This window comes from Stigmatopora argus, chromosome 6 (genome assembly GCF_051989625.1).
Source record: "Stigmatopora argus isolate UIUO_Sarg chromosome 6, RoL_Sarg_1.0, whole genome shotgun sequence".
Lineage (NCBI taxonomy): Eukaryota > Metazoa > Chordata > Actinopteri > Syngnathiformes > Syngnathidae > Stigmatopora > Stigmatopora argus.
The window spans coordinates 7533626-7560567 of NC_135392.1; the positions used below are offsets into that span (position 1 = coordinate 7533626).

Consider the following 26942-nt stretch of genomic DNA (forward strand, 5'->3'; position numbering starts at 1 on the left):
TATCTACAAACAGGAAAAATATATTTAAATGACATTTAACCATAGAGTTGATTGGGTTTTGTGATAATTGCTTACTTGAACTCATGTAATCTTTCATTTCACAAATGCAATACCAAGCAGGTAATTTGAACATGGCTTTAATGTATGTATTTGCACTCTAATGTTGATGTTGACGTTTTACAAGATCAACAACGTATGAATTATGATTTAGAAATCTTTGTTTTGATATTGTTAAAAAGCTATGCAGTTTTGTGAAATATCCCAATGCTTCTTTTGGACTTGAAACAAGACTTCTCTGTAAGTGTGACAACTATTGATGGAGGCAACTGTCTTCCACACAGATATCTGACATTTCTGGGTGTACCAATGAAAATTCAGTGCATTTAAATAAGATAAATTAAAAAAAGACTACTTTGCAATGTGTCTTTTATTTCCCCACCTGTGTTGTTGTTGTTTTTCATCTTTATTCTAGTCAGATTGTATGATTAGTATATTTCCATTGTGTTGCACAATAGACTAGATACTAATCTGCCTCGTCTGGTTGTCTCAACACTATAGTATAGCAGGGAATTATTTGCAAGATCTACATTTGATATTTAAAACTGATAGACGGAAAATTATTACTGTCTTCATCATTGGAGGGCAACATACATTGCACATTTTATTTCTATTTGGACTTTTTGAATCAAATACAAAGTGCCTTTGAGCCTTGTAAAATGCAAACAAAAAATTGTGGAAAAAAGATGACTTCTAAAATAAATGATTGACTCATTTTAAGCTATTGCCAACCTTAAGACTAATAACAGGTGACTGTACTGGACAGTATATACTTTGTTCCATGCCATGATTGGATTTTATTTTTGCATTTTAAGTTGTCATCCTGGCCAGAGAGGTCGCTGTCTCCCCTGTGGACGTAGTGCGCTGCAGCTGCTACGTCAACACATTTCCACGAAGATGAGCCTTCAATTCTCCCCCAGCTTCTAGTGAGTTTCATTTCAACTTTCTTTTCCCCCTCCTTTGTCTATTTAAATGTGTATATTAAAGTAGCATTTGCGTCATTTGAGGCAGGCACGCTCGCGAATCCGGCTTTCTTCAACATCGTGATCTTTTCTGCTTGATTGTAACCGCAGCGTTTTGAATCGGTACAAGATGAGGGAAGCTTCTCTCCTGCTTTGGACCTGGATGCTCTTCTTCCTTGTGGCGACCCCCATCCAGGCAGCCAGACCAGGGCAGGACATCCGATGTGGAGGTGGGCATCTGCGATTGACCTGATCTTTTAGGAAATGTACCTTTATGAAAAGTACAAATGCTGAACGGTGAAGGTGCATGTGATCCTCAGCCTGCAGAGCTCTGGTGGACGAGATGGAGTGGTCCATCTCACAGGTGGATCCCAAGAAAATGATCCAAACCGGCTCGTTTCGAATCAACCCGGACGGAAGTCAGTCCATCAGAGAGGTAGACAACACCTCCATTCATGCATTGGACATTAGGTGAAGCAGGGCTGTGCAAATGTATGTGTTGAGGAACCACATTACATTTTTGAGACTGGATAGACGGGTGGCCCGGTGGATGAGTGTTTAGCGCACCTTGGGGGACCTGGGTTCAAATCCAGGTCGGTCCACCTGTGTGGAGTTTTCATGTGTACATGGTAGTAATGTAAAGAATAGCTCTGTGGATAGTTTTTTTTATATATATTGTGAAAAGTACTGATTTTAGGGATGTCCAGATTTTGCCCGACAGCAATTAAATACAAAATGAATATAATTACTGATGCAACAGATAGTACCTAAACAAGTGTCCACTAGCACTGGATGGGATTCATGATAAAAGATGTGAGAAAGTGCTCTAGTTAATTTCGGCGTTATTACCACAGTTGTTAAAATTGTTCTAATCCTTGTCTTTCTCTGCCAGGTTCCTCTAGCGCGCTCCGAAGGGAACCTCCTGGATCTGATGGAAAGTGTGTGTGAGAGGATGGAGGACTATGGCGAGCACACCGACGCTTCTACTAACAGAAAGTCCTACATTAGGGTCAAATCTCGCAATGGTGAAGGCATGGACCTCTCAGAGGCTACACTAGACTCAAGAGTGACTGGCAGCTTAAAATTTGCTGTATGTTATTTTCATTTTTTTTTTTTATCACATAGTGGGAGCTTGAAGTTCCATCAAAGCCTAAAAATGAAGGATTTCAATTGTTTTCAATTTATTGTGAAACTTTTCTGGACTTACATTTAGGAATGATTTAAAGGCACTCATAATGTAATCTAATTTCTCATGCCGGCACCCTTTGCAAATGTTGGAGTTTTAAAAATGATTAGTCGGAAATTTCCCATCTTAGAACCCTGTTAAAATATGAATGAGATTTGTCTCGAAAAACTTTTTCTTACTTTGTCATCTTGTGACAGTGCGAAGCCATTGCTGAGCAACATGAAGATGAACTCATTGAATTCTTCTCACATGAGACCGAAAATGTCAAAGACAAACTCTGTAGCAAGCGAACAGGTACGTTTGCAGTTGAAATGTATTTTCCCCAAAACAATGAAAGAATCATTATGTAAAAATCACATAGTCACTTGCCTCTGATTTGTCATCACTGCCCGCTGCACATAGTAGTAGCTTTACCTTTTTGATCATTTGAAAAAATGTTTTAAAATCCTGACCTGATGCTCAATGTGAGACGTTTTAGTGTTAGGTTGTCCATTGTTTTTGCATTAACTCACTGTATTCCAATTTCGTGTGCCTCCAGACCTTTGTGACCATGCCCTGAAAATCCCACATGATGAACTTTGACGTACTCACGCCATGGCGGCCGTCTCTTCTCAGATGATATTGGCCGGTTGACGCCATGGCGTTGCTGGTGGCAGATAGAGTCACGTATAAAGAGTCCACAGATTCGGAATCCGAGGAAAAATTTCCATCACTCGTGGAGAATAAGAGGGGTTTGTGTTGACATTTTTCTATCATTTCATCGTCCCTTAATATCTGTACCTCACAATACCTGTCTTTAATTAGATTAGTACATTATTATAACTGTGAAACTGGTCAAACAAACATGATTTTTCATCAAATACATTGCCTGAAATATGAGATGACTAATATATATTTTAAATCTAAATTACGGTAAACATCTCAGCAATAGTTGTTCAATCCGTTTGCACTGGTATTTCAAATAAATTGGACGTCTCCTCGTTGTCAATGAGTTACAGAAATTTAAGTGGATTTAATCAAGAATTGTATGTCCACAGTCTGCCCGTTATTGATATGAATATGAAAGATTTTCCTTGTCACACAGAAAAAGATTTCACGATTGAAGACGTGTCACAACTGTACAAACACACCAAATATTTTGCTGTTATTTTTCTATTTTCAAGTGTATAAACAATCCAGATTTCTATAAAATTTGTCAGATTACTGCATCTACTATGTCTACTTTGTGAAATTATTGAAACAATAATTCATGAACGCACTGCTTTTGTTAATATATTGAGATATATAAGACAGAAGAACTCTTGCATCATCCACTGCTTTTCCAAGTATTACTATGTGGAATGATCAACATTAAAATACAGTAGCATATTAAGCTCAATCATTCATCAAAAAATGTTTTATTTGTAAAAGTACCTTTATTAGCCATTTTTTAAATTGTAGGAAAATGAAACCACACTTTGAAAGTTATCTATAATCCACCTAAAAGAAATCATTTTGTAAGATTAAGTGCAAATATCTTGTTAAACCTAACTGCTATGTGCTGTTCTATAAGAAATTAAAACTTAAACCATGTTTAAATTATACACAGATTATGCATTAAGGAATGTTTTTTTTTTTACCTCCTGCTTGTGTTACATGTACAACACCACTGATTTGATACAATCCCTTATTTTGTACACAACAGCCTCTATTGGTTACTCAATATAACTATAAACACATTAAATAAGATGTATTGTTTAGATATTGAAATTCCTTTTGGTTTTCGTGACAGGGATTGTGCCACTCTGCAAACGAATTGTCTATCGAATTGCTAATGTTATAATGCGAAGGAAAATACATACATTTAGAAGTAACTTGTCAACAAACAATAAATTCATATGCCATGTTGCAATGTACTTGGGATGTAAATATAAAAAACTTAAGTCATTTGGTTTAGATTTAATGAAATGGAATGTATTATTAGCTATTTAGTTGTATAAGTCTGTAGTTCAAAATCCAGGTCGGTCCACCTGTGTGGAGTTTGCATGTTCTACCTAGGCCTGCGTGGGTTTTCTCCGGGTACTCCAGTTTCCCCCCAACATTCCAAAAATATGCTCACTCTTATGTTACATTTCACCTGCATTGTTACCTTCAGTTTCAACCACGCAGCAACTCGCACCCTCGTCCTCCGTTTCCTCCACGTAATCCTCATCGGCTATGATAACAGTGTCCCCCGAGTTATGACTGCTGGCGCTACTACAAGACAAAGTGTCTTCCTCATGGAACGGTTGTGGCAGCGTTTCTTCAGCCTGTGTGACCTCAAGCAACTCCGGTTCCTCGAAGACTCCGTGATCAAGATTAACGGCTACATTGTCAGGATCCCACAACTCAAACACTTCATCCTCTTCGTTCTCAGAGTCGGGAGCTGTATGTTTCCTGATACGATTCACCGCATCCCACAGAGAGGTGGGATACTGAAGCTCTGCTCCTTGGGGGAGCTCAGGGGGGAGATTTTCACTTTCCTCTGGAAGAGGTGGAGTCGGAGGGGAAAACGATGGAGAATTCTCAGAAGGCGTATGGTCCAGAAGGAGAGCAGGTAGCGTTTCAAGAGGTCCAACAGGAGGACCATGACTTGAAGGGCAAGCCGATTCTCTTTCTGGTTGAGGAGCAATATCTTCTCTTGAACCAAATGGTGGAGAGGAAGTTTTGGGTAGAGCCTCTCTAAGTTTTTCTGGAATAAATGGTTTTGTAGTTGGTAAAATGTCACTTTGACACTCTTGTGTGTGTTCCTTAAGACCGGGAAAATCCTTGTCGTCATCAGACTCCGCATTTACTTTTTTCGTGTGGACGTCTTGTGCTAGGTTTGCCAAAGTCTCCACTTTCGCTTCACTTTGAATGTCCATCACTTTTTCAGAATTGCCTGAATTGTTGGTTTCATTTCTGTCTTTAGCTTGAATCAAAAATGGTTGCTCACTGTTGAGTGCTGTGGGTTTATCATGAGATCTTCCTGGAATCGCTTCATTGGCTGCTTCAGATTGTAATTGCTGATGCGCAGCCAATCCATCTGTTCCATCAACAGGAGAATCACAAGCAACATCGCTGAGCTTACCTTGCTGTGAGGCTTTTTCCTTTTCAGCCTCGTCCTCCTCACAAACTTCAATGTCAGCCATTGCCGTGGAAGTTTTTTTATCAGGAGATAAAGGCAGAGTGGAAGGCTCATCCGAGTCAAGAAGAGATGGCAACAATGTTACGGCTTCTAATTGGGTTGAACACTCTTGTATTGGATTGGGAATTACTGAATCATTATCGGAAACATCTGTTGTTTCTGACTCAAATACAGTCAGTGACTGAACAGCTAATGGCGACAGCACATAATTAGGACTGGACTCTCTCTCTGGATCCTGATTGGCTTCAGGTAAGGAGTTGTTGCAGCAGAACGGAGGTGGAGTCAAATTTTGATTGGCAATTTCAGACGATATCTGCTCTAGTTTGGCCTCTTCTTGTGTGGAGTCATTTGAAGAATTCTCTGTCTTGTCAAACTCACACACATTGTTAAGTTTAGTGTCATCTAAAAAATGAAACACCTTTTGATGGGATCCTGACAGGTTGTCACAGTCAACCTTAGGATTTTTATCCTCAGCAGATATTGATTCTATACTTTGGTTTTGCTGGTTCTGTGAACACTTCTCATCCGCCGTGTCTTTTGAAAGCGGACCGTTCATTTTATTGTCATTCACTTGAGGTAAATGTGATCTTTTTTCTGTATCTTTCACACACATGTCCAAAAGCGAGGATGCCTGGATGTCGATGCCGAGGATTCGTTCAGCTCGCTTCTCCAATGATTCTATTTCAGCATTTTCAGGTGCATTAGTTGCCGTCGTCTCCGCTGGATCTGAGTTCAGGCCGTTCGCAGGGTGTTCGTTTATTGGAAGGAGGTTTAATTCAGAGCTTTGATCCGAGTGTAACTCCGTGCTAAGGCTGCTGGATCGATCAGAGGAGGCAGAACTATGTTGTGGACTCTGTTCTGTGTTCACAGTTGTTCCTATGATGTGAACCTGCTCCGTCATGGGTGACTTAATGACCTCCATTTTGACAACAACGCATGTTGTGTCAATCACTAGGAGATTTTTCCCCTCCTCCGTTTCAGAGCTTTTTTTGACGTCTAGTCTTCTTACTTCCATGCCAAGTTGACTCCGATTGTGAATCTTACTTGTGAAACTTGGCTCCCTCCACAATGGATATCTGGCTGGCACAGGTAATGTTGATTGAGTGGCCTGTTTCTCCAAAGTAGACAAAGCTTTGTTTTTACTCTCTTTGAACAGGCAATCCTCAGCCTCGTCTTTCTTTGGAGGTCCTTCCTCTGGGAGCTTTCTTTCTAGGCAAGATTCTGTCACTTCTATGTGTTGAACGTTTCTATCCTGTTCAGTACACACAAGGGCGAGTGGCCCGTTGTCTACTTCATCCGCAACCTTGGCCGTTTCAATATTCTCATTGCTGATGGATGAACAATTTGCACCTGTCTTTGGTGCTTGTTCGCTAGGTGTCAAGGATGGGTTTTCCGTTGGGCCCGCTATCCGAGACACCAAACAGAAAATGGTCATCCCACCTGTTCTCTTGTTCAATCGGAATGTTCGTCCTTCGATCACTTTTGAAGAAGATTCTCGGATTATCGATGTAGTCAGATCTGTTTGTGGAATATGCACAATCTGCACAGGATTCTTTTGGTAGCTGTATCCTTCAAGGTCCGAGCATGTGTTCTGTTTCCTGTCTTGTTTCTCCTGTATCTTTTCAACCTGGGTCAAACCGTGGGGCATCACATCTGAAGCTTGATAGCTTGGGCTGTTGTAAGGAGGAGGTGCAACATAACCAGGAGGCTGAGTAAACATTCTCCTCTGGATATTTCCTTTCACGTCTACCACTTGGTCGGCTTCGGGAGCTTGCAGTGGACAAAGCTTTTGCTGCTCAACTGCTCTTACCCTGGGTCTCGGATCACGTCTCGCGTTCGGACATTGTCCGACCTGCTGAATTGCCGCCATGCAAGGCTCTATTGCACTCCGTCTGTTCTCCAGAACAGAGGCCCCCCTCATCTCTGCCTCTATCCGCCTCCTCCTCGGAAGGGAATGGCTGTAACGGGTCGCCCAGGCTTCCAGCTCTCTGTAGCTGTTGCTGCGCCTGGTGGATGAGTCTCTGTAATGGACAAGATTGGTGGGCTCCCACCCCCTGTGCCATCCCTCACTCACGTAGTCTCTCTCGTATGTTTGTGCAGGCTGTCCAGCTGCTCTCCATTCACCGGCCTCACAAGACTCACATTCTCCTATGTTGTGCTGAGAAGGATGACCCCCCAAAAGGTGGTGCTGAACAGAAGTTGAGGCACACTGCTGTGGCTCAGTCCAGTTGGTGCGATCCACTTGCGTTCCTCCTATTCTCAATCGAGGTAACGTCCAGTAACTGGACTCCCTCAAGGGATTCCGCAGCTCCCCGTGGTTACCTGTAGAATAATGTGTTGTCTGATGTCGATCATGGTAGCTGTGTGGATAAAAATAAAATATATCACAACCTGATGGTATGTTTTCTTTCGTAAAACAGTTTGTCCGCAAGGCATGACCAAAAATCTGGAATTATATTGTCTTTTTTGATTGTTTAAATGTTTCATCCTATAGAACTTTACACAAATGTCTTGCAATCTAGCTTTAAGATGAAAAGCCAAAAGAAGTTATATACTGTTTTAATGTTAGTGAAAAATATATATTAAGCCGCCTGATGATGTAGTGATTCACTTGTCACACCAATACACATCAGTCTTCTCCCTTTATTGTTAGAGTCAATGTAAGGCAAACATGTTTTACTTTACAGAAGTAGAGTTCTTTTTAATATTCTCGTCATCAAATGGAAAAAAGCACCCTTAGAAAGCAGGCAATATTGTACTTACGTATGCAAATGATTTCGACGAGGAACTGTATCAAATCTGGTGTAATGGGGCAGCGGATCTTGATTTTCTGGCCATAAATCCATAGTGCACTAAAATGAATTAATCTAAAATATGAAAGAAAATCCAAGGCAAATGATTAAATGTTAAATTCTACTGCTTTCAAACAAAAATAATAAATGTGGGGGAAAAAATGACACATACCTTCAGTGATTATAATTTCCTCTTTGCTTGTGAAATGTGACGTGAGAGGTCCAAATCGGACAACTTGTTTTTAAGAGCTTGGTGGTCAGGCTCCCTCCCACTGAACTCCCATCCACACCCTGTCACCTCCCTCTCATCTTCTCCGGGTTATCTCATCAGGTGTTTTGCAAACAGCCTAACTGGGAGGACAAAAACAGACTTGCACCTTCTATATTTAACATCATTAAATGTCATTTTTAGTCCAGCCATTTTCGTGATACGGCTACTTTCATGCATTTCTAAATTGATGTAAACTTCCCCAATCACTGATGACTAAATGCCGTGCTCAGCGTGATTAAAGCTGCATGGAAATAGGGGGATCAATTGCTTTGTGGACTGGTTTGTGGCACACGGCGAGAAGGCCAGCCTCTCTTTTCTTCGGAACTCTCCAGCGTGACAAACAGGCTTTCCTTTGCTGAACAGAAAGGCAACACATCAGCAGAGTGTGTGAGTGTGTGTGAGAGAGAGAGAAATAGAGAGAGCGGATGAAGCACCATGAGCAGATACTGGCCAACATGCACAGCAATCTGTTGATGTTAACAGAATAACCGGCCTGGACGGCATGATCATTGTTAAAGGTGTCCAACGTCTCAAAATTACAGTGCAACATTGTAGCACAATTTTGTGTTTGGCTGAAAAATTCTACACCATTAAAGGAAAATAAGCAGTTTACACAATCAATAGCTTACTTGGTCAGATTTTTAGACCACCACAAAATGAACATACAGAGGGAATCATAACAACTAACGAATCGGTAAAGGAAATTAGGAGTGTTGATTGATATCAAAACCATATAATTAGTCAGATCTATATTCTATTTATTCTGGCTATTTTTAAAAAGGAAACAATTGTGCATGTTTTCATGATTCCCTTTATTTAACAAGACATAATAAAGCTTTCGATCATTTTTTTAATGTACGTAAATAATTTTGGAAAATAACTCTTAACCCTAATCAGCTCAGATACAAAAAAAATAAAATAATTAGGATCTATAGAACAATGCTTATACATCAATAGAATATACCTACCAAATCTTATTAAGAAAATGATAAGTGTACCCACCACCACCGACAACAACATAAAACTTGATTTGGCAAGCCAAATAATATTAATTTAAAAAAAGGATAAATCATGCTTATTACATGCAGTAAATATGAGTAAACACTTGAAAACATCTGTCAAATGTCCTTTTGTATTAAGATTAAACAAGTATCAATAAATTGATTAGTTGATAAAATGATTAAGTGAGCAGAATGTAAACAATAGGAAAAAAAGATGATCAGATAAACATTAAAAAGCGATTGAGGCAAAGCGTGTCTTGCTTTTGTGCTAAATACAACAATTAGCAATAAGATAATTTCTGTTCCCCAAAAAATATCTTGACATGACACTGTAAATATTAAAAATGATTTGATTGTTACAAATCCCCATAGTTTATGAAGGAATCGTAATGAAATGCCTATTCTTAGCCTGAATATCATATACTAATCAGATCGAAATAACAACCATTAAAAAGTAGTTGTACAACTACAATCCATTTCTTCATCATGAAGATAATTTTCATTATTTCTTAATAGAATTAGTTAAACATTAAAAAGCCAACATAAATGTATTATGTGCTTTCTTTAAGACCGTGTGTTGAGAAAACTTTCTGGAGGTATTAAATTCAATTCCTCCATTTCAAACTATAAAAAAAAACATTCACACTCAAATGATGCAAAATTTTGAATATAAAAGGTACACATGGAATTTTTTTAGGACCACCTGAACAGGGATTCTAACCTGGAAAACCATGACTCGGAGGCAAACCTTGTTAACCACTAGTGTAATATAAAAATGTCTATTAAAATTGCAATAATATCGTCCAGCAGTATTCCTTCATGATTGGTCCCAATGTCGACTCTAGTCAGGGCAGAATAATCCTCCTATTTCTGGTCTTTTTTTAGAGTGGCTCTGTAAATATTAATGTTTTCACTATCATCCCGGTGCACAAGTTGGACATAAAATCTGCTTGGGAGATGTTCTTCAAAGAAGCCTGGCGCCTTGTGCTCATTTCGCATTTTGGACGAGAGGTAAACCACTGTGTTTTTTTTGCAAAGATGGGCCAGAGTGTCCACTAACCGTGGATACGTGTCGGGCAGATAAACGATATCCGCGCCCACCACCAGGTCCCAATCTGAGGGGAACTTGGTGTGGTCCTCACCCCAGGACAGGGGGAGGACAGTGGGGGGGCTAGCGGGCCAACCGCTGGAGGGCATGTTGGCACACACATTGGCCTCCAGAGGTGGAAGAGTCACGGGAAGGTCTGTGAGGGTTACATCGGCACCTGGAGGTAAGTAAGAAGTTAATCGAGGTCAACATGCAATGTTATTTACATTATCACATTCACTGGACTGTAACGTTTGGACTTTTAAGGCACACCAGACTAAGATAAGATGCACCCACCAAACTTGACAAGAATGTGGCATTTGTCCATGCAGGGTACAAAAAACGATCAAACGAAAAATGATCACTGCCAACCCTCCCAGTCAAAAGAAATTGGACTGGTGTCACTGTTTTGTAAAATAAAATATTAAAAAGCTCAAATTTTTGGTTGGTAGTGAATGATCACTGCCAACCTTCCCAGTCAAAATAAATTGGACTGGTGTCAGTGTTTTGTAAAATACAATATTAAAAAGCTCAAAGTTTTGGTTGGTAGTGAATATTCGCTGCCAACCCTCCAGGTCAGAAGGAATTGGACTGGTGTCACCGTCAATGGCAGCCAGAGATGCTCTAAATTTTGGTTGATAGTGAATGATCGCTGCCAGCTTTCCAAGTCAAAAGGAATTGGACTGGTGTCACTGTTTTGTAAAACACAATATTAAAAAGCTCCACATTTTGGTTGGTAGTGAATGATCACTGCCAGCCCTCCCAGTCCAAAGGAATTGGACTGGTGTCGCCGTCAATGGCAGCCAAACAGATGTTTTATTTGGTCAAATACAAGATGAAAAATCTCCACATTTTGGTTGGTAGTGAATGATCGCTGCCAGGCCTCCCAGTCCAAAGAAATTGGACTGGTGTCGCCGTCAATGGCAGCCAAAAATATGTTTTCGTAAAATACTATTTTTAAGTGCTATTTTCTAAAAGTCACATCAAACGATAATAAGACAAACCAGTGACAGTATACCGAGGCGAGCGGCCACAATCCCAACGACGCCAGTCCCCGCTCCGAGTTCGATGACGCGTCGCCCACGCCACTCCACGCGTTGCTTCTCAAAGTAACGACACAATTGTATCGCCTGTCAACACGCAAATAAAAGTGACACTCATTCATGACACGTGTATAATAACCTCTCGACAAATGGCGTACTTACCGATTCCCACACCGGTGCAGCCACGCCGAGGTTTGCACCAAATATTTGTGTGATTTTCAGCTCCTGGCCCATTAATTTATAAATGCTTTCTTGAGAGAAGGTGTCAGCGAACAAACACTCATCGGCGGGGAAAGGGTCGTCATCGTTCACAAAACAGCTCATCGTGCATGTTTGACGGGTGGGAGGGGAAAGCGTAAAGTATCATTTTAAAGAAAAAAAAGTTTCGAGTCCAAAACTAAAGAGCTTCCGGGTTAGCTAGCATTAGCATTAGCTAGATAAACTCGTCGAAGAGCACATTTTGACGAAAACTGGCACATTGTTTGTGTATTGCTTATATTATTTATAAGTCATTAAAGAGGATTCGCGGTGTTATTATTTTTTCGTGTTTGATATTTTTCTTTTAAATTATTCATTTGAAAGTTGAGGATGTTATTTTTCCGGGTCACCAGATATTCCACGTGTACGATGTCCACCTAGTATTTAAAGTTCATACTATTCACCAAATATATATATTATTTGCTGGATACCAATTGAAATACTACAACGGCGAATTGTGAACTGTTTATAGGGCTTCAATAACTCATTAACTACCAATGACGAAGCCAAATAATGTAACTTGCCCAATTCATCGCCATAATAAAGCGTTATCCAGTAACTGAACGTAAACTGAAACGTCACCTATCATTAATCTACGATAAGTAAAGGTGGCAACAGTGCCCGGATAAAAAAATAAAATAATTTGACAAATAAAATCAGTACTAGTTTCAATGGCCAAAAATTACATAAATCTAAAAATAAAATCCATGAAGATTTGTTCCTATTGTTGCAACGACTCATCACTTATTATTTATGATTGGGGCATAAATCCATCACAGTGACAAAAAAAAAACCCATGCTGCAGTTTTATTAATTTATTTTCTTTCTTTCTTTCTTTTTTAAAGTCTGCACAGTCAGTACCAATTGGACATTTTTCACACTGCTTGACATAAATTGCAGAAAGGGTTTAACATGTGTATAAAAGAATTGAGCTGCACTCAAAGCTTCCACAATCACATGAGAAAATGTCATACAACAACCAAACATCATTCTCCCAATTTCTACATAAGGTATTACTGTTACCTGGAATTCATACTTCATGATTCAGCACAAGAAATCTCAGTTTCATGAGAAGTCATACCTCCCATTCCATATCAGTGCCAATGACACAGAAATCGACCCCCCAAAAAAGGCAGCCTTTACTGTATATATTGGAACAACAAATGATGATGGACGAACACAAAGCTAACCCACTCTTAGCATTAAAGACAAACATGAAACGCAAGTCATGGCGAATGTTGCTCAAGGACACTTGTGACAGCAGGTACGCTGTCCAGTGTGGAGTACTTAATTTAAAAAAAAAACACTTATGCCTTCAGTTCATCAGTCTTTCTAGATCATCAGAGCAAAAAAAACAAAAAAAATACCTGCATAGAAAATGTACTGTATCTCTATGCAGCTGGGATGGATCACAGTTTTCTTAGTGGCGTGCATGATGGCGGCGAATCTGAATGAATGGTTTTACTTAATACACAGTAAATAAGCTCCTCCTGATCATTTGTATTTTTTAAAAATAAATATTCTTCATCAATAGAGATGACAGTAGTAATTCCATCAATAAGACCTTTCTCTTGCTCAGGCCTCAAATATGTGCAAACTGCAGTTCCCCTCAAAAGCAGCACTTTTAGCAGGGACCATGAAAACAAACACACTTAAAAAAACAAAGAAAAACCATTTGGATGATGAATGGGTGATTTTAAAAACGATGGGGTGCATCAGCGAACCCGTTGCAAGGAGTGATACTTCCAACTGCTTCTTTACAGTCAATAAGTCAAAATGTGGGAAAAAAGGCTAAATCAACCAAATGTTATCCTTGAACTGTAAAAAATTATTTGGTAGTGAACCGCTCCTGTAATGGCAGATGCTGCTCTTGAAGCATTTACCGAAAAAAATACTGCTCTTCTAAAGTATTTTCACATCCAAAAATTAAGCACAGACTGTTCTGCTACAACAATGTAACATGCTTGTCCACTTAAGTCCGCTGTAAAGAATTTCCTTTTGAGAAAGATAGCCAGATTTGCCAACATGGTCAAGTATAAGCTTAGACAACTCAACAGACACTTGATTGTTTCTTTGATTTAAAAAAAAACATCTTGGGACAGCCAAAAGCACACCAAAAAACAGACATGGAATTTCAACATTCCAGCTTGGCATGTAAAGCTGTCAACTTGGTTCTTAGCCGAGGTCCACAACAAACACTCACACAGAGAGCAAAAAGGAATGTATGGTTAAAACTTGGTTGAAAAAAGAATAATAATTAGAATGATGATTATGACAAAAAGGATTAAAATCACCAGCATCTTCCTGTTTTTCTTCTGGTACTGCTCTGCCTAAAGGGAACAAGAAAACACCATCAAATGAAAACGGTAAAATACATCACAAGTATTATAGTTTACCGTGTAGTTTCACATGGACTGCTTTTACCTTTTGTAACTGTTTCAAGCCATCATCTGTCTTAACACACGCTTGTTCCACGTGAAAGTCGATTCTGTCAAGGACCGTGCCCTTGAAGAAAAACAACGGGCAATTTTACTTTCTGTTCATTAAAATGAAATGAGGCAGGTGATGGGTGTGTCATTCATTGCGATTGAGGTAATACCTGCTCCACCACCATTCCGGCCAAGTCCCGAAAAATTTCATTCAGATCCGAGATGGACTGAACTATTTGTCTTATCTCTCGCTCTCGCTCTTCCACCCCGATTGTGTTCTGCTCCACCATCATCAACTGGTCATCTGTGAAGCCCTAAATCGCACAACCAGTGAATAGGGAAAGCAATATTACCGCATAAAGCCCAAAATATGCCACTGATCCATTTTACTATGTGGTAAATAATGGTACAAGTAACGAGTTTCCAATGAGTCTGTGTGTTTGTTTCACTTGCATTCTTTTCTCTCACCCGCGTCCACAATTTGCAGCAGCCTATAGCAAACGTCCTTTGTTTAGCACACAACCAAAAAATTCAAAAAGCCACACACCTTATCATACAAAGCAAGATCTTCGTCCTCTTCCATTAACGGTCCCGAGTCAAAAAAGTGCTTTGATCGCTCCTCACGATTTTTCATACCTGTAATATAAAAAAAAAACAGGTTCATATGTCCTTGCATATTAAAAGCGCTTGACTTGATACCTCCACCGGTATTATATTGGAGAAATACGGCATACGTTTTAAGTAGCTGGACTGCGTGTGTCTGAAATTGATGGAGAGATCCTGCAGACTCTGCGCCAGCGACGAGATGACGTTTCTCAGAAGTCTCTCCTCTTGCTCCGTGCAGTGACCGCAGCGGGACTGCAGGCCCGTTACAGCTCGCTGACATCGGTGGAACATCTGTACTCAATGCAGATTGAGAATTTTGACTGATAAAGTGATTAACCATTCTTGGTAGAGCACATCTACATAAGGATCTAAATCACCGACACAGTGGTAAGAAAGAGTTTGAGCACCTCTGACATTTCCATTATTTTCATTTATAAATTATTGGGTGTTTGGATCAGCAACAGCCACCTGATTGTGTTAGGGGTTCAATCGCTTGACCTTGGGGCAGGCAAGTATGATTGTGAGCGCCAATGCTTGTCTGTCTGGGGTGTAGTCTGTCTTTTGCCCAAAGTCAGCTGGGACAGGCCTCAGCAAACCTTGCGAGGATCCACTGTACGGTATGATGAATAGACACATTTGAACCAGCAGTACAGCGCACCTGTGTGATCTCTTGTGTTGTGATTTCTATGGCGTGCTCTTCTTCAGTACTGTCATCCAACGTGGGTCGATTCATGTGCTTGTCATGAAGTAAAGCCAGGTCCTTCATCTTCTGGCGAACCCGTGAGATTTCGTATTGGATCTGAAAGGAATCCAAAGTTGACTAGCCAGTGGCGTGAGATCCTTTCCAGATGAGTTTGAAATGTATTCTCTCCACGTTACCTCGTCGATGCCTTCTACCCATTTGGGGGACAACTTCCTGGTGACACCGACCGCCGCTTCGGGATCCAGACTGATTCCCGACACCAGCGCCATGCGATCGTCGGCGAACTTGAAAACAAGACATGCTCCTTAGCAATTTCTATAATCCAGGAGATATTTAGGGCTCTGGTTGTATTCGTGACAAGTATTGTACCAGGAAACCAAAGAGTGGTACCTCATCAAGTTCCTAGAGTGATTGGCAGAAAGCATTGGGGTTCCATCCAATAGCAGATAAGGAGGAAAATAAGAGGAGGACAGAAGCAGATCAGAAATGAGCCCTAGAGATGGTAGCAATGAGCACCAAGCAAATATTACAAAGACCAACAATAACTATGATATAATCTGATAAACGCAGTTACAAAAAACAGTTTTTTATACAAAATGAGGTCTTAGAAAAGAAGACTAATGATGGTTTACAATCTCGTACTTTTTCCACATGCAAGACAGTTTATTGGATGAATAATAATAAAAGAATGATAATAAAGCTAATGAGATACCATAACTTGTCAATTCGTTTAAAAAAAACATTTTGATCCGGCCATATCACTGGTATTTGCCATGCAACTTTGTGTAACTGTATTTCTTCATCAAAACAGAATAAATCCCAATGGCGAAGATACAGACAGATTGAGTCTTTACACATTGGCTGCCATTGGTGGCGCTAGAGGGCCAATCAAATATGGATTGGCATTTGAAACATGAACATTCAGTTTAGTAAATGAAAACTGTATCTGTTGTTGTCATTGGCATGCAATGAGTTAAGTGTGGGAAAAAAATGAATGCAAATCTGTTGTTGTCATTGGCATGCAATGAGTTAAGTGTGGAAAAAAATGAATGCAAGCAACTAAATTGGCAAAAAGCATATCCTTTGATTTTTAATGCCACAGTATGAAACACACTATTTGTAAGCTAAACATCAGTTAAGGTTGCTCCTTTTGGGTCAGAGTTAGTAGCGTCTGATGGCAAAACAGTTAGCTTAGGTAAACTACCGTAGCAACGACACGACAATGACAGGAATCCGACGTAATTACATTGACGTCGACACACATTCTACTAAATCCTAGCTAGCACAGGCAAAAGGTGTCTATTTCAAACACACAGACAGAGAGAATAAAATGTCAAAACGACGCAGACCACTCACCGCAGCATTGCTACGTGTACTCAGACGGGGGTCGTTTGTACTCACTTGCTCAGCCAATATCTGCCGGTTTTGGATCGCATTGTTCCGCATTAACAAGAAGGCGTCTGTCAGACGCCGAGTGGCCATGATTCGACAGTTACGTTAACACGTCTTAAAAAGTGTGCACGGCTCGGCTGGCTTAGTCTTTCCTTACTGGGTTACTATATTTTTGTTCCTCCCCGCTGGCTAGCTTCAGCTTTTTGCGCCTGAATACGGCGAGGAGAACTCGCGATTAAACGCCAAAGGGGCACTAAAAGCAACCTAATGGTATGTATGTGTTGTCAAATGGATTACGCCATATTTAATCGATTCGATCCCCACGAAAATGGGGATTTAATGTCTAATTGGCAAAGTCGGAGTTCTTCAGTCTGATACCGGAAATGATAGGACCTCTACTGACACCTGCGCCTGCATGAAAGCATTCTTTTTCTACGATGCAAAGACCAGTGCTGTTATAACAAATAAAGTATAGCGCACTCTACTGGAGAAAAATATACCGACAATAACAAACTCTATACTAATGCTCCATATTTTTGTTTAAAAAAATAAACAAAGGCTTTTTGTTTACTAAATTCGGATAATACACTAATTGTATCTAATTAATTATTAATATTTCATGTAATTGCAACTAAAATAGACGAGTCTTGCCCCATTGGGCAATTGTAAATACTACATAAATTTACTACTACTTTCTGTCACCAATGGCATATGACCTAAAACACCAAGTAGACCATCACTAAGTCAGCTCCAAACAGACAGACAGACGTTAAATATGCAAATCTTGTTTAGTAATTATAGCAATAGTTTTGAGAGGAGATGCCTGTCTGTATTCAGATTTAGTGAAACCACAATGGGACACAAACACAGCCTAACAAGCAATATAGGGATCATATTTCTTTAAATTATAACTTGTATATTCCCTTAAAAGTTATTTAGTAAGCATATTTGGTCACCTTAAAGCCATTTAGAGGAAGTTAAAAACTGTACTGTATGTTGGTGGATAATTTCAATCTTTAATTACCTTATCTTTAACAAATATCCACCATATATATATATATATATATATATATATATATATATATATATATATATATATATATATATATATATATATATATATATATATATATATGTAAATAATGGAGGAAATTTGGCCTGGGATGTAATTACTAATATAATAGAAATATTACAATTGTGTACAAACATTTGTGTATGAAAGGGTTAATCAATCAAAAAAGGTGACAGTAGTTTAAACTTTAAATCAAAATCAAACAACAGTGATAGTCATGTGTAATTGACGATGTAAAAGAGTTTATGATAGCATTAAACAAAGGGTCAGCTGTTAAAGAATTACTAGTAACAAACATTTGTTTTTGTCCATCAGTGGAAAAAATAGCTTATGGAAATTGACATTGACATGCGGTGCCACTCCAAGTTTTAATGTGGTAACAAGCTCCTCCTCCTCCTGTTTCCTAATCCCTTACATCCTTTAATACCCAGGTCAACACTGGCTGCTGTTATCGTTTGACAGAGCTCCGTCATGAGGACTTTGCTCTAAATGAGGTAATGATTTAAGAAATGACAGAGTTCCCCCTCACGGGTCATGTCAAACTTCTATTTTAAATTCTTGTCTGTCCGCTCACATGATGACACACTGTGCTCATCTCCTTGAGTGAAAACAAATGCTTGATGGTTCGAGTTTTGACTTGACAAAGAGAGGAGTGTTCAACTTCCAACTTAAGGCTTTAGGAATGGAGGGGAACCGGTTAAATGAGTAACTTACTAACTCGGAAATGAAAGCCCTAACCACACACGATGCCTTGATTTGGACATCTGTGTAGATGTGAAGCTTCTGTCCAATTTTGGATTTGTTGTCTCTCACTCAAATAAGACATGGCTTCCTCGGAGTCTACAGAAGGTACTCTGACACCTGTGGATTTCATCCAGCTGCAAGAATACATGGAATGTAAGTGCATACAATTGGATGCTTTCTTTACGTCATAGCTTTAATAATTTATATAGATTTGTGAGATTTTTAGGCAGCAAACAATGGGTTATATAAATGCAAAGAGAGATAAACAGCCTACAAAACATTATTCATTTAATTGAAGTTTTGCCTACTTTATTATTTTATGTTCAAATACTGTGCATTTTTTACACACAAAAATGCAGGAGTCACAATATCAGTGAGAATTTAGATTTGATGAACGCATTTGTGTGTTTTTGTTATTGTTGCAGATAGCACTTTAAGGGTGAAAGAGACAATGAAGAAGCTTCAAAGTGACAAGCACATTTCTGGAGAGGTCAGTTGTGCAGGAAATAAAACTGTGAAACACCACTTTCTCTTTTGAACGACACATATTGTTTATTTCCAAGTGAACTCTCCCATGAGCAATAAGCCAAATAAGCCAAATTTTTGTTTAAAAGTAAGGAAAACATTATTTATTCAACGGAAATATCATCAAAAGTTCAATCCCTTCATAAATCAACATGATGGTGTTCATTGAATTTAGAATTTGAGGGGAAAAGGCTGAAAAAATCTTTTGTTTTGATTCTGATTCATGAATGAATTTGAATTTTTGACATTTTAAAATATATCATTGTACACAGTTGTGTCTACTGTTGTTTTACATCTTTCTATAGTACATGGACAAAGAAAGGTTTGACCTCTTCCTCAAGACGTACCTAGAGGTGGAAGAATTCCCTGCAGAGTTCAGCCAGCGCCTTTTCTCTTACTTCCAAAATGTGGAGCCTGATGGCTCCAACAACAATTCCCTGGCTAAGGGTAAATATGTAAAATTAATACTCATGCAGTACACACCTTGAAAATAAATCACCTGCCTCAAGGCAATTTCTTTTCTTATCGGATACAAAGATTCATTTCTTGTATGTTTCTGTCAGGTGGGGTGTTATTCCGCGACGTGTCCTGTTACTTTTCAGTTCTGGAAGAAGCCAAGCCACTGGAAAAGCTTGAATGTTGGTTGCTTTCTAAATCAGGGGTCTCCAAATCGGTCCTACGATCCCCAGTGGGTCCTGGTTTTTGTTCCAACTGGTCCAACACAAACAGTTTAATCAATGAAGTTGCTGCAATTGAGCAAACTTGTAAAACACTGGATTGGTGAATCTTGTTGGGTTGGAATGAAATCCTGCACCCACTGTGGCCTTTTATGGAATAGTTTTGGGATGGTTCTAAATATTGTGTGGCCTGGCTGGTTATTTTATTGATTTTAATGCATCTCATGTCATTTTTTTTTAGTTAGTTTCAAACTTTATGACAAAGATGGTAATGGACATCTGGATAGCGCTGTAAGTTTTTCCAAACTATCCAAATGTACAATGATCTACTATGCAAAACCCTTTTCAATGGCTGTTTTACTATGAAATTTTGTGTCTTCATCAGGAAGTGGATCGAATCATCACGCAAATGATGCGAGCAGCTGATTACCTCGGCTGGGACGTGGTGGAGATCAAAAGTGTATGAATGCTAATGACTACTAAGCAAATGTATACTTTATTTTATTGCGTATTCTACTTGAAATCTGTAACCTCTATGAGAAAAAAATATTATTTTGGTGCACAAACTCTCAACTGATTATCAGAACTAAATAGTAGTACTTTTTTTCCATTTCTGACAGTCATCCTTCAATGTGATGGTAGTACTTTCCTATGAGAAGTTCTTAGTTTAGAAATAAGAGCAACTTTTAAAAAAGTTGACATGTATATATATATATATATATATATATATATATATATATATATATATATATATATATATATATATATATATATATATATATATATATATATATATATATATATATATATATATATATATATATATAAGGTTGCTGGTGACAGGAATCTTTGCACCCCAAAAATATTTTTCTGGTATGTTGTCATTATTGTTGGGCATATCATTTTTAAGGTGGCATAGTATGACAAGGGTACAAAGGAAAAGATGGTGTCAAAACATCCTTTTTTTCTCAATGTGTGTTTAGGTGCTAAAAGACATGATGAAAGCCATTGATGTGGACAACAGTGGTACTGTCACACTAGAAGAATGGCTAAAAGGAGGCATGAACAATGTGCCTTTGCTTGTCCTGCTTGGACTGAAGGTAAAACCAAAACATTGCACATACACGACTTTGCTCCAATTCCTTGAACGCACCTCCCTTTTTGTGTTTGCTTCCACACCCATAGGTGCCAGAAAGGGATGGGCAACATATTTGGAGAATGAAAAATTTTAACAAACCGGCTTACTGCTGTGTGTGTGAAAACATGCTGCTCGGCCTAAGGAAGCAGGGACTCTGCTGTGTCCGTAAGAGGACAAACACACCACACAGCGTCACATTGTAATTCGGCGTACGAAAAGTACGCATTTTTTTGGATGACTGGTCGTCAGAAAATTATTTACATGCTAATTAACCAGCCCTACCTAGATTTGATCCAAATTTGGCCATGCTGGAGTCTTATTATGCACACAGTTAAGAACACATCATGTACAAAGGTCATTTAGTTAGTTTAGGTGTCAGGAAGAGGTGTAATTTGGATAAACCTGGTATTATACTATTGTTGTTGTTTGAAAATGAATTGTCTCATTAGTATTTCTGCCCCCAGGTTGCAAATATACGGTTCACAGTCAGTGTTCCAACAAGAACATTGAACCCTGTGCTCCCACCTTTGTCAATGCTAAACATAAATTGAGGGTGAGAATTTAAGCCACACAATATTTCAGTATCTTGACGTTTTGTTTGCTTTAAATAATTGCCTCACAGTATGACTTTGTAAAAAAAAAATGTGACTGTTTTATTCAGAGTCTGTTGGTTGGTAAACCCGATCACAATATATTCAATTTTGATATATAATGGAGTTTTTTTTCTTTTTTCTCTCAGGTTCCATCTCACGACTGGATCAGATCCGACCGCAGCTCCAAGTGTCAAGTTTGCCAGAAGAAGATTAAAACTTTAGCCGGAAGGCGTTGCGTGTGGTGCCAGCAGATGGTTCGAATGCAAAGCTTTGGATTAATCAGCCGTGAAGCATAACCACAGCATTTTGGCAAAATTGTGCATTTGTCATTTTAGCGACACGACGAGTGCCTCTACACCGGAATATGCACTTGTGACTGTGGTCCACTGAAAGATCATATACTGCCTCCGTGGGACATATATGGTCACCTTGAGGTAGAATGCCAAATACTGTGAGGTTTTTTTCAAGCCTGTGTCGTTGCATTTATCATTTTATTGTGCTTCCTCCAGGAACAGGACACCACCTTGTTGGATGTAGCTCAGGATGGCAACATCTTACAGGTTGTTGTCTTCCTCAAATGAATTTCCCTGTGAACTTTTGGTCAATTTCCAGTCAAAATGACACAAACATTATAGGATAATTGACAAAGTACTTTCCCTCAGGTTGTCCCCATTCCTGACATTCATCCACTGTTGGTTTTTGTAAATCCCAAAAGTGGAGGAAACCAGGGCAAGAGGTGAGGTCAAAAATCTAATGACATACAAAAATCTGAAATGTTTTGATCCAACTATTTGCCCGTTTTTGCCCCCCAGAGTTCTTCGTAAGTTTCAACACCTCCTGAACCCACGTCAAGTCTACAACCTTTCAAACGGCGGTCCCTACCCAGGGTGATGCACTTTTACCAGACTCTCATTTAACTTTTGAATGTGTACTTTTCTTCACAACAATCCATTCATTTCAGGCTGCAAATGTTTCGCAATCTTCGTGACTACCGGATCCTTGCATGCGGAGGAGACGGCACAGCCGGGTGGATCCTCGACGCCATCGGTGCGGCTGGTTTAGCTTTATAACAGGAATCAAATATGTGAGGATAAATCACACGACTCTGTTTTTAGACAAAGCTGACCTTCAGGTGAATCCGCAAGTCGCTATCCTGCCTTTGGGTACTGGCAACGACCTGGCTCGCTGTCTGCGATGGGGGGGAGGTAAAGGCATCAAATTGAAGCAATTGTGATATTAGATTCAATTATTCGATTATGACCTAGTTTCCCTTCTTCTCTGGGAATCCCTCAAAGGCTACGAAGGGTCCGATCTGACGGAGATTCTGAACCAGATTGAGACAAGTAAGGTCATCAACATGGACCGCTGGAGCATTCAGGTGACACCAAGTGATCCTGAGAAAAAAGGAGACCCTGTGCCCTACCATATCGTCAACAACTACTTTTCAGTTGGATCAGTGAGTTGACGCAATACTACTTAGTAGTTTTGTTTTGAGCGTAACAAACCCCAAAAAGGAAGTGACTTTTTTTCTCTCAACAGGATGCTTCTGTTGCGCATCGTTTCCACTCAATGAGAGAGAAATATCCACAGAGATTCAACAGCAGGTGAATTTGAGTGGTAAAATGTAATTTGATTTAGTAAAGACTAACTCTTGTGACTTAAAAGAAGACTGTATTAAAAAATAACAATTGCTTACAGTGTTTGACACCATCAAATAGTAATTTAATTCCCCAGCATGCTTTTAATTGTGGTTATTGTTTATAGTGGTCATGATGAGAGAAGTTTCGCCTTTATGCATTTTTTTATTCCACACTATAAGAGCAAAATTATTAACAAAACCTAAACACAAAGATATAAACCCAATAATAAACATATTTAATATTTTCTGACCATTGTTTCTTAAAGGCTACAACGTTACAGTATTCTTTACAAATTGGCACAAACAAAGCTCCTCAATTCAATTCAATGTCAACATTATTCTACGACACTAAGATGCCAGAAACATGACGCCAAAGAAGAGCAATTTAAAATACAGTATTTTCCTCCAATGTTCCATCGACAGAATGAAAAACAAGCTTTGGTATCTGGAGTTTGCCACAACTGAGACCATCAATTCCTCTTGCAAGAACCTTTCAGAGTCTCTTGCCATTGAGGTGAATTTTCTTCTATCAGTCGTGTGACATTTTTAAAGATCCTCCCACCATTTTTTTTCACACTTATTTGCACCTGTCAACAGTGTTGCGGGGTACCTCTAACCCTGAGCCCGTCCTTCTCGTGCATTGCTGTCCTCAACATACCGAGCATCTACGGAGGCTCGAACCTGTGGGGCGAGTCCACCAAGCCAGATGGACCACTACCAGAACAGCGTGATGAAGTCATTACTGATCCACAAGTCCTTAAAAAAACAAGCCAAGGTCTTTGATATGTTATTACCATGTTGTTGTAGAATACTTTTTCAATAGGATTTATTTTTTTTACAGATATGACTGATAAGCGCCTGGAAGTGGTAGGTTTGGAAGGGATGATGGAAATGGGACAAATCTACACTGGACTGAAGAGTGCTGCGAGCAGACTGGCACAGGCTTCCCAAATTACTATTAGGTGGTCTGCTTTTAGCTTTATGAGAAAATCATTGCAGCAAAGTGGCAGCAGTAATTTACAATGCCACTCATCCGTCTCTATTGCAGGACATTTAAAGCCTTACCCATGCAAATTGATGGGGAGCCATGGATGCAACCTCCTTGTACAGTAAGTATCATACAGTCTAATGAAAAAGGCTTTCAAAATGACAAGTGTAGTTATTGAATCCTCTATATTTCTGCATTTATTGTGTCAATACATTTAAAATGATTAAAAATGTCAAGTGTAGAGGCCATACGATATACATATATGTATATAAGCCATTATAAAGGCCTTGGTTATAGTATTGCTTTAACTGTACAAGTCAGCAGGAGGCGACATTGACCGATTTCCTCTTTCACTGTACATGCATATACACTTGATAAAATACTACTGTAATGTCCCAATTCAAAGTGGGAAAGATGATGAGTGTTGAGGCACTAGTCTGTGTTTGCCATTCAGTCAGCACTGTAAAAAATGATTTTCATTTGAAGTCATTTACATTTGAACTAAATCTCTGGTGTTATGTTTTATTCCAGATCCACATAACTCACAAGAACCAAGCTAACATGTTAATGGCTCCTCCACCAAAGCCATCTGGCTTCTTCTTCATTTCGTAGGATGTCAGTATTTCATAAATAATGCTGTTCTCTTTTAAATTGGTCAATTTGTAAAAGTGCATTTCGTCTGTTTTGTTTCCTATCAATCTAAACCAGTATTGTGCCACAGAAAAGGAATACTCATTGTTGTCAAAAGGTACCAATTTTGACATTTTTGAGTTTTTCTTGTAGTTGAAACACGTTTTAGCACAAGGATAAGAAATGTGTTTATGGTTACTGTATGGTTTAATACAATTTGTTGGTTGCTATTTTTTATCCTTCTCTTTTGTGTTTTGAAGGACAAACAGGGGAAATTTTAAATTATACCTGATGTTTGAATTTAAGTTGACTTTAAATGTTAACGTAGACAAAAGAGTAATTGAATGATTAACAGTTTATGAAGGGAGACATCTTTTAGATGTTACATTATTTTGGTTGATGGAAATTTGATTTTTGCACTAAATGCCCAGAAACAAACTCAGTTTGGTGATCATGTTGTACTTTATTAATGAGAAAACTCAAGGATCATATCACTGTATAGATGAGGATTTAAAAAAACACACACACACCTTCTGAAATGTAACCTGTATCTCTTTTTTTTTTAAAGACTATGCTGAAAGCATATTGAAATAGTGTTTCCTTTTGATGTAGCCTGCCAGTTGAATATCTCCAGTAAATCTTTTCTGGCAGAATTGCAAGAGATTTGCTTTGCAGAATGCATGTGTGGGAAAGGAGGTGTAATCCAGTGTTGGTGAGGAAACCAAGCTTGGAGGGGGATTAATCCTAAATAAACGAGGAGGAAAAGTGGTACTAAACGTGGGCAGGTTTTTTTTTAAATACCCTTACTAGGGGCAGACATTTTAACAAATACATTCGCTGAAAATAGAAGTTTGCAAAACAGCAGTCTCATTCATCTCTATGTGAGTGTCCCTGATCAAGTTAGAGTTAACGTGGTTAGATATAGGTGCATATGAATATGAAAATTGTTTATAGAATGTGCAACCACAACATAAGCAACTGACTATATTCTTTTTTTAAAAGAAACAATTCAGTTAGATCAGCTCCATATTCATTTGTTCATTAGACAAACCCAATTTATTCCCACGCGGAATGCTCCGTCTCAGTCTAAAGAGAAACTAAATCGTGGCCGGTCCTCCCTTGAGAGGGTTCAAGTGCACTGCTTGTGGCAGATAAGTTATGACATGAATGCTATTAGATGATGCTTCAATTGTTGCTGACATATGGGCATTTACAGCTGTGTATGCGCCATCCATTATGCTACTGTTCCAATGACGATAATGCAGTACAATACGACGTATCCTTTCACATATCTCGAATTGGAAGCAACAGTTATTGCAATGGTTTCCTCAGTCAAATCCCTAACGGTTGGAGCCCCATCCGTGTTAAAAAAATGTGACTGTGGACTTTATATTGTCTCACCTCTTTCATTTTCTGAACCGCTTTATCCTCATTAGGTTTGCGGGGGGTGCTGGAGCCTATCCCAGCTGAGTCCAGGCCAGAGTCGGGGGACACCCTGAATCGGTGGCCAGCCGATCGCAGGGCACAAGGAGACAAAGGACAACCATGCACACTCATACCCATTCCTAGTGGCAATTTAGAGTGTCCAATCAGCCTACCATGCATGTTTTTGGAATGTGGTAGGAAACTGGAGTACCCGGAGGAAACCCACGCAGGCCCGGGAGATCATCCAAACTCCACACAGTCGTGGACGTGACCTAGATTTGAACCCAGGATCCAAGAGCTGTGAGGCCGAATAAGGCTATGATTCATCAAATTTAAATTCATTTAAGTATATCTTAGTTTGATTGGATATTTCATTCATAAATCATGAAAGTTAAGATGGAAATATGATATCAAGTTGAAAAAGTATGTGGCAGCAAAGAAGAATTTCCGTGTCTGGAAACATTGAAAAATCTACATCATTAGTAAAATAATGTCCTAGTAGCACATCGCCTATTCTTTTGCAATTTTCATGTCCAATAATAGTCCCACGTGAGCAGCAAGCTAATGGTTTCTATTTGG

General features: G+C 39.1%; 4 protein-coding genes across 16 annotated transcripts; 2 read left to right on the top strand and 2 right to left on the bottom strand.

Annotated features, from left to right (window-relative positions):
• Positions 1-880: 880 nt before the first annotated feature.
• Positions 881-3417, top strand: cnpy2 (canopy FGF signaling regulator 2). Of its 2 annotated transcripts, none has more exons than XM_077602307.1 (6): positions 881-983; positions 1131-1249; positions 1340-1455; positions 1912-2109; positions 2403-2499; positions 2744-3417. In XM_077602307.1, exons 1-6 carry the CDS (start codon positions 955-957, stop codon positions 2785-2787), a joined length of 603 nt encoding a protein of 200 aa, XP_077458433.1. In that variant the 5' UTR covers positions 881-954; the 3' UTR covers positions 2788-3417. The 2 variants fall into 2 exon arrangements, with proteins under 2 accessions (XP_077458433.1, XP_077458434.1); XM_077602308.1 differs by having other exon boundaries at positions 913-983; positions 1065-1249.
• A 169-nt stretch (positions 3418-3586) lies between these two features.
• LOC144075362 (EEF1A lysine methyltransferase 3-like) lies at positions 3587-11920 on the bottom strand. 6 transcript variants are annotated; one of them, XM_077602299.1, is made up of 4 exons: positions 10475-10619; positions 8315-8768; positions 8114-8217; positions 3587-7710 (listed from the first exon to the last, which is right to left on the bottom strand). In XM_077602299.1, the coding sequence occupies exons 3-4, from the start codon at positions 8194-8196 to the stop codon at positions 4311-4313; spliced, it is 3483 nt and encodes a 1160-aa protein (XP_077458425.1). In that variant the 5' UTR covers positions 8197-8217; positions 8315-8768; positions 10475-10619; the 3' UTR covers positions 3587-4310. The 6 variants fall into 6 exon arrangements, with proteins under 6 accessions (XP_077458425.1, XP_077458426.1, XP_077458427.1 ...); XM_077602300.1 differs by having other exon boundaries at positions 8315-8493; positions 10475-10617; XM_077602304.1 differs by lacking the exons at positions 3587-7710; positions 8114-8217 and adding exons at positions 11520-11631; positions 11707-11920 and having other exon boundaries at positions 8321-8768; positions 10475-10679.
• Positions 11921-12602: 682 nt separating this feature from the next.
• Positions 12603-17365, bottom strand: stx16 (syntaxin 16). 5 transcript variants are annotated; one of them, XM_077603652.1, is made up of 9 exons: positions 16942-17365; positions 15931-15942; positions 15717-15824; positions 15496-15636; positions 14966-15128; positions 14779-14867; positions 14402-14545; positions 14227-14307; positions 12603-14132 (listed from the first exon to the last, which is right to left on the bottom strand). In XM_077603652.1, exons 1-9 carry the CDS (start codon positions 17020-17022, stop codon positions 14031-14033), a joined length of 921 nt encoding a protein of 306 aa, XP_077459778.1. In that variant the 5' UTR covers positions 17023-17365; the 3' UTR covers positions 12603-14030. The 5 variants fall into 5 exon arrangements, with proteins under 5 accessions (XP_077459778.1, XP_077459776.1, XP_077459780.1 ...); XM_077603650.1 differs by having other exon boundaries at positions 16897-17365; XM_077603654.1 differs by having other exon boundaries at positions 15931-16033; positions 16942-17364.
• A 1049-nt stretch (positions 17366-18414) lies between these two features.
• On the top strand, positions 18415-26328 carry dgkab (diacylglycerol kinase, alpha b). Of its 3 annotated transcripts, XM_077603585.1 has the most exons (24): positions 18415-18498; positions 18827-18901; positions 19174-19238; positions 19579-19720; positions 19837-19911; positions 20192-20241; positions 20336-20410; positions 20934-21050; positions 21136-21253; positions 21553-21641; positions 21828-21935; positions 22017-22115; positions 22191-22241; positions 22344-22417; positions 22494-22568; positions 22643-22728; positions 22797-22886; positions 22977-23137; positions 23221-23285; positions 23744-23834; positions 23918-24095; positions 24162-24282; positions 24369-24429; positions 24840-26328. In XM_077603585.1, the coding sequence occupies exons 2-24, from the start codon at positions 18829-18831 to the stop codon at positions 24918-24920; spliced, it is 2145 nt and encodes a 714-aa protein (XP_077459711.1). In that variant the 5' UTR covers positions 18415-18498; positions 18827-18828; the 3' UTR covers positions 24921-26328. The 3 variants fall into 3 exon arrangements, with proteins under 3 accessions (XP_077459711.1, XP_077459710.1, XP_077459713.1); XM_077603584.1 differs by having other exon boundaries at positions 18438-18901; XM_077603587.1 differs by lacking the exon at positions 19837-19911 and having other exon boundaries at positions 18438-18901.
• The last annotated feature ends 614 nt before the right edge of the window (positions 26329-26942 follow it).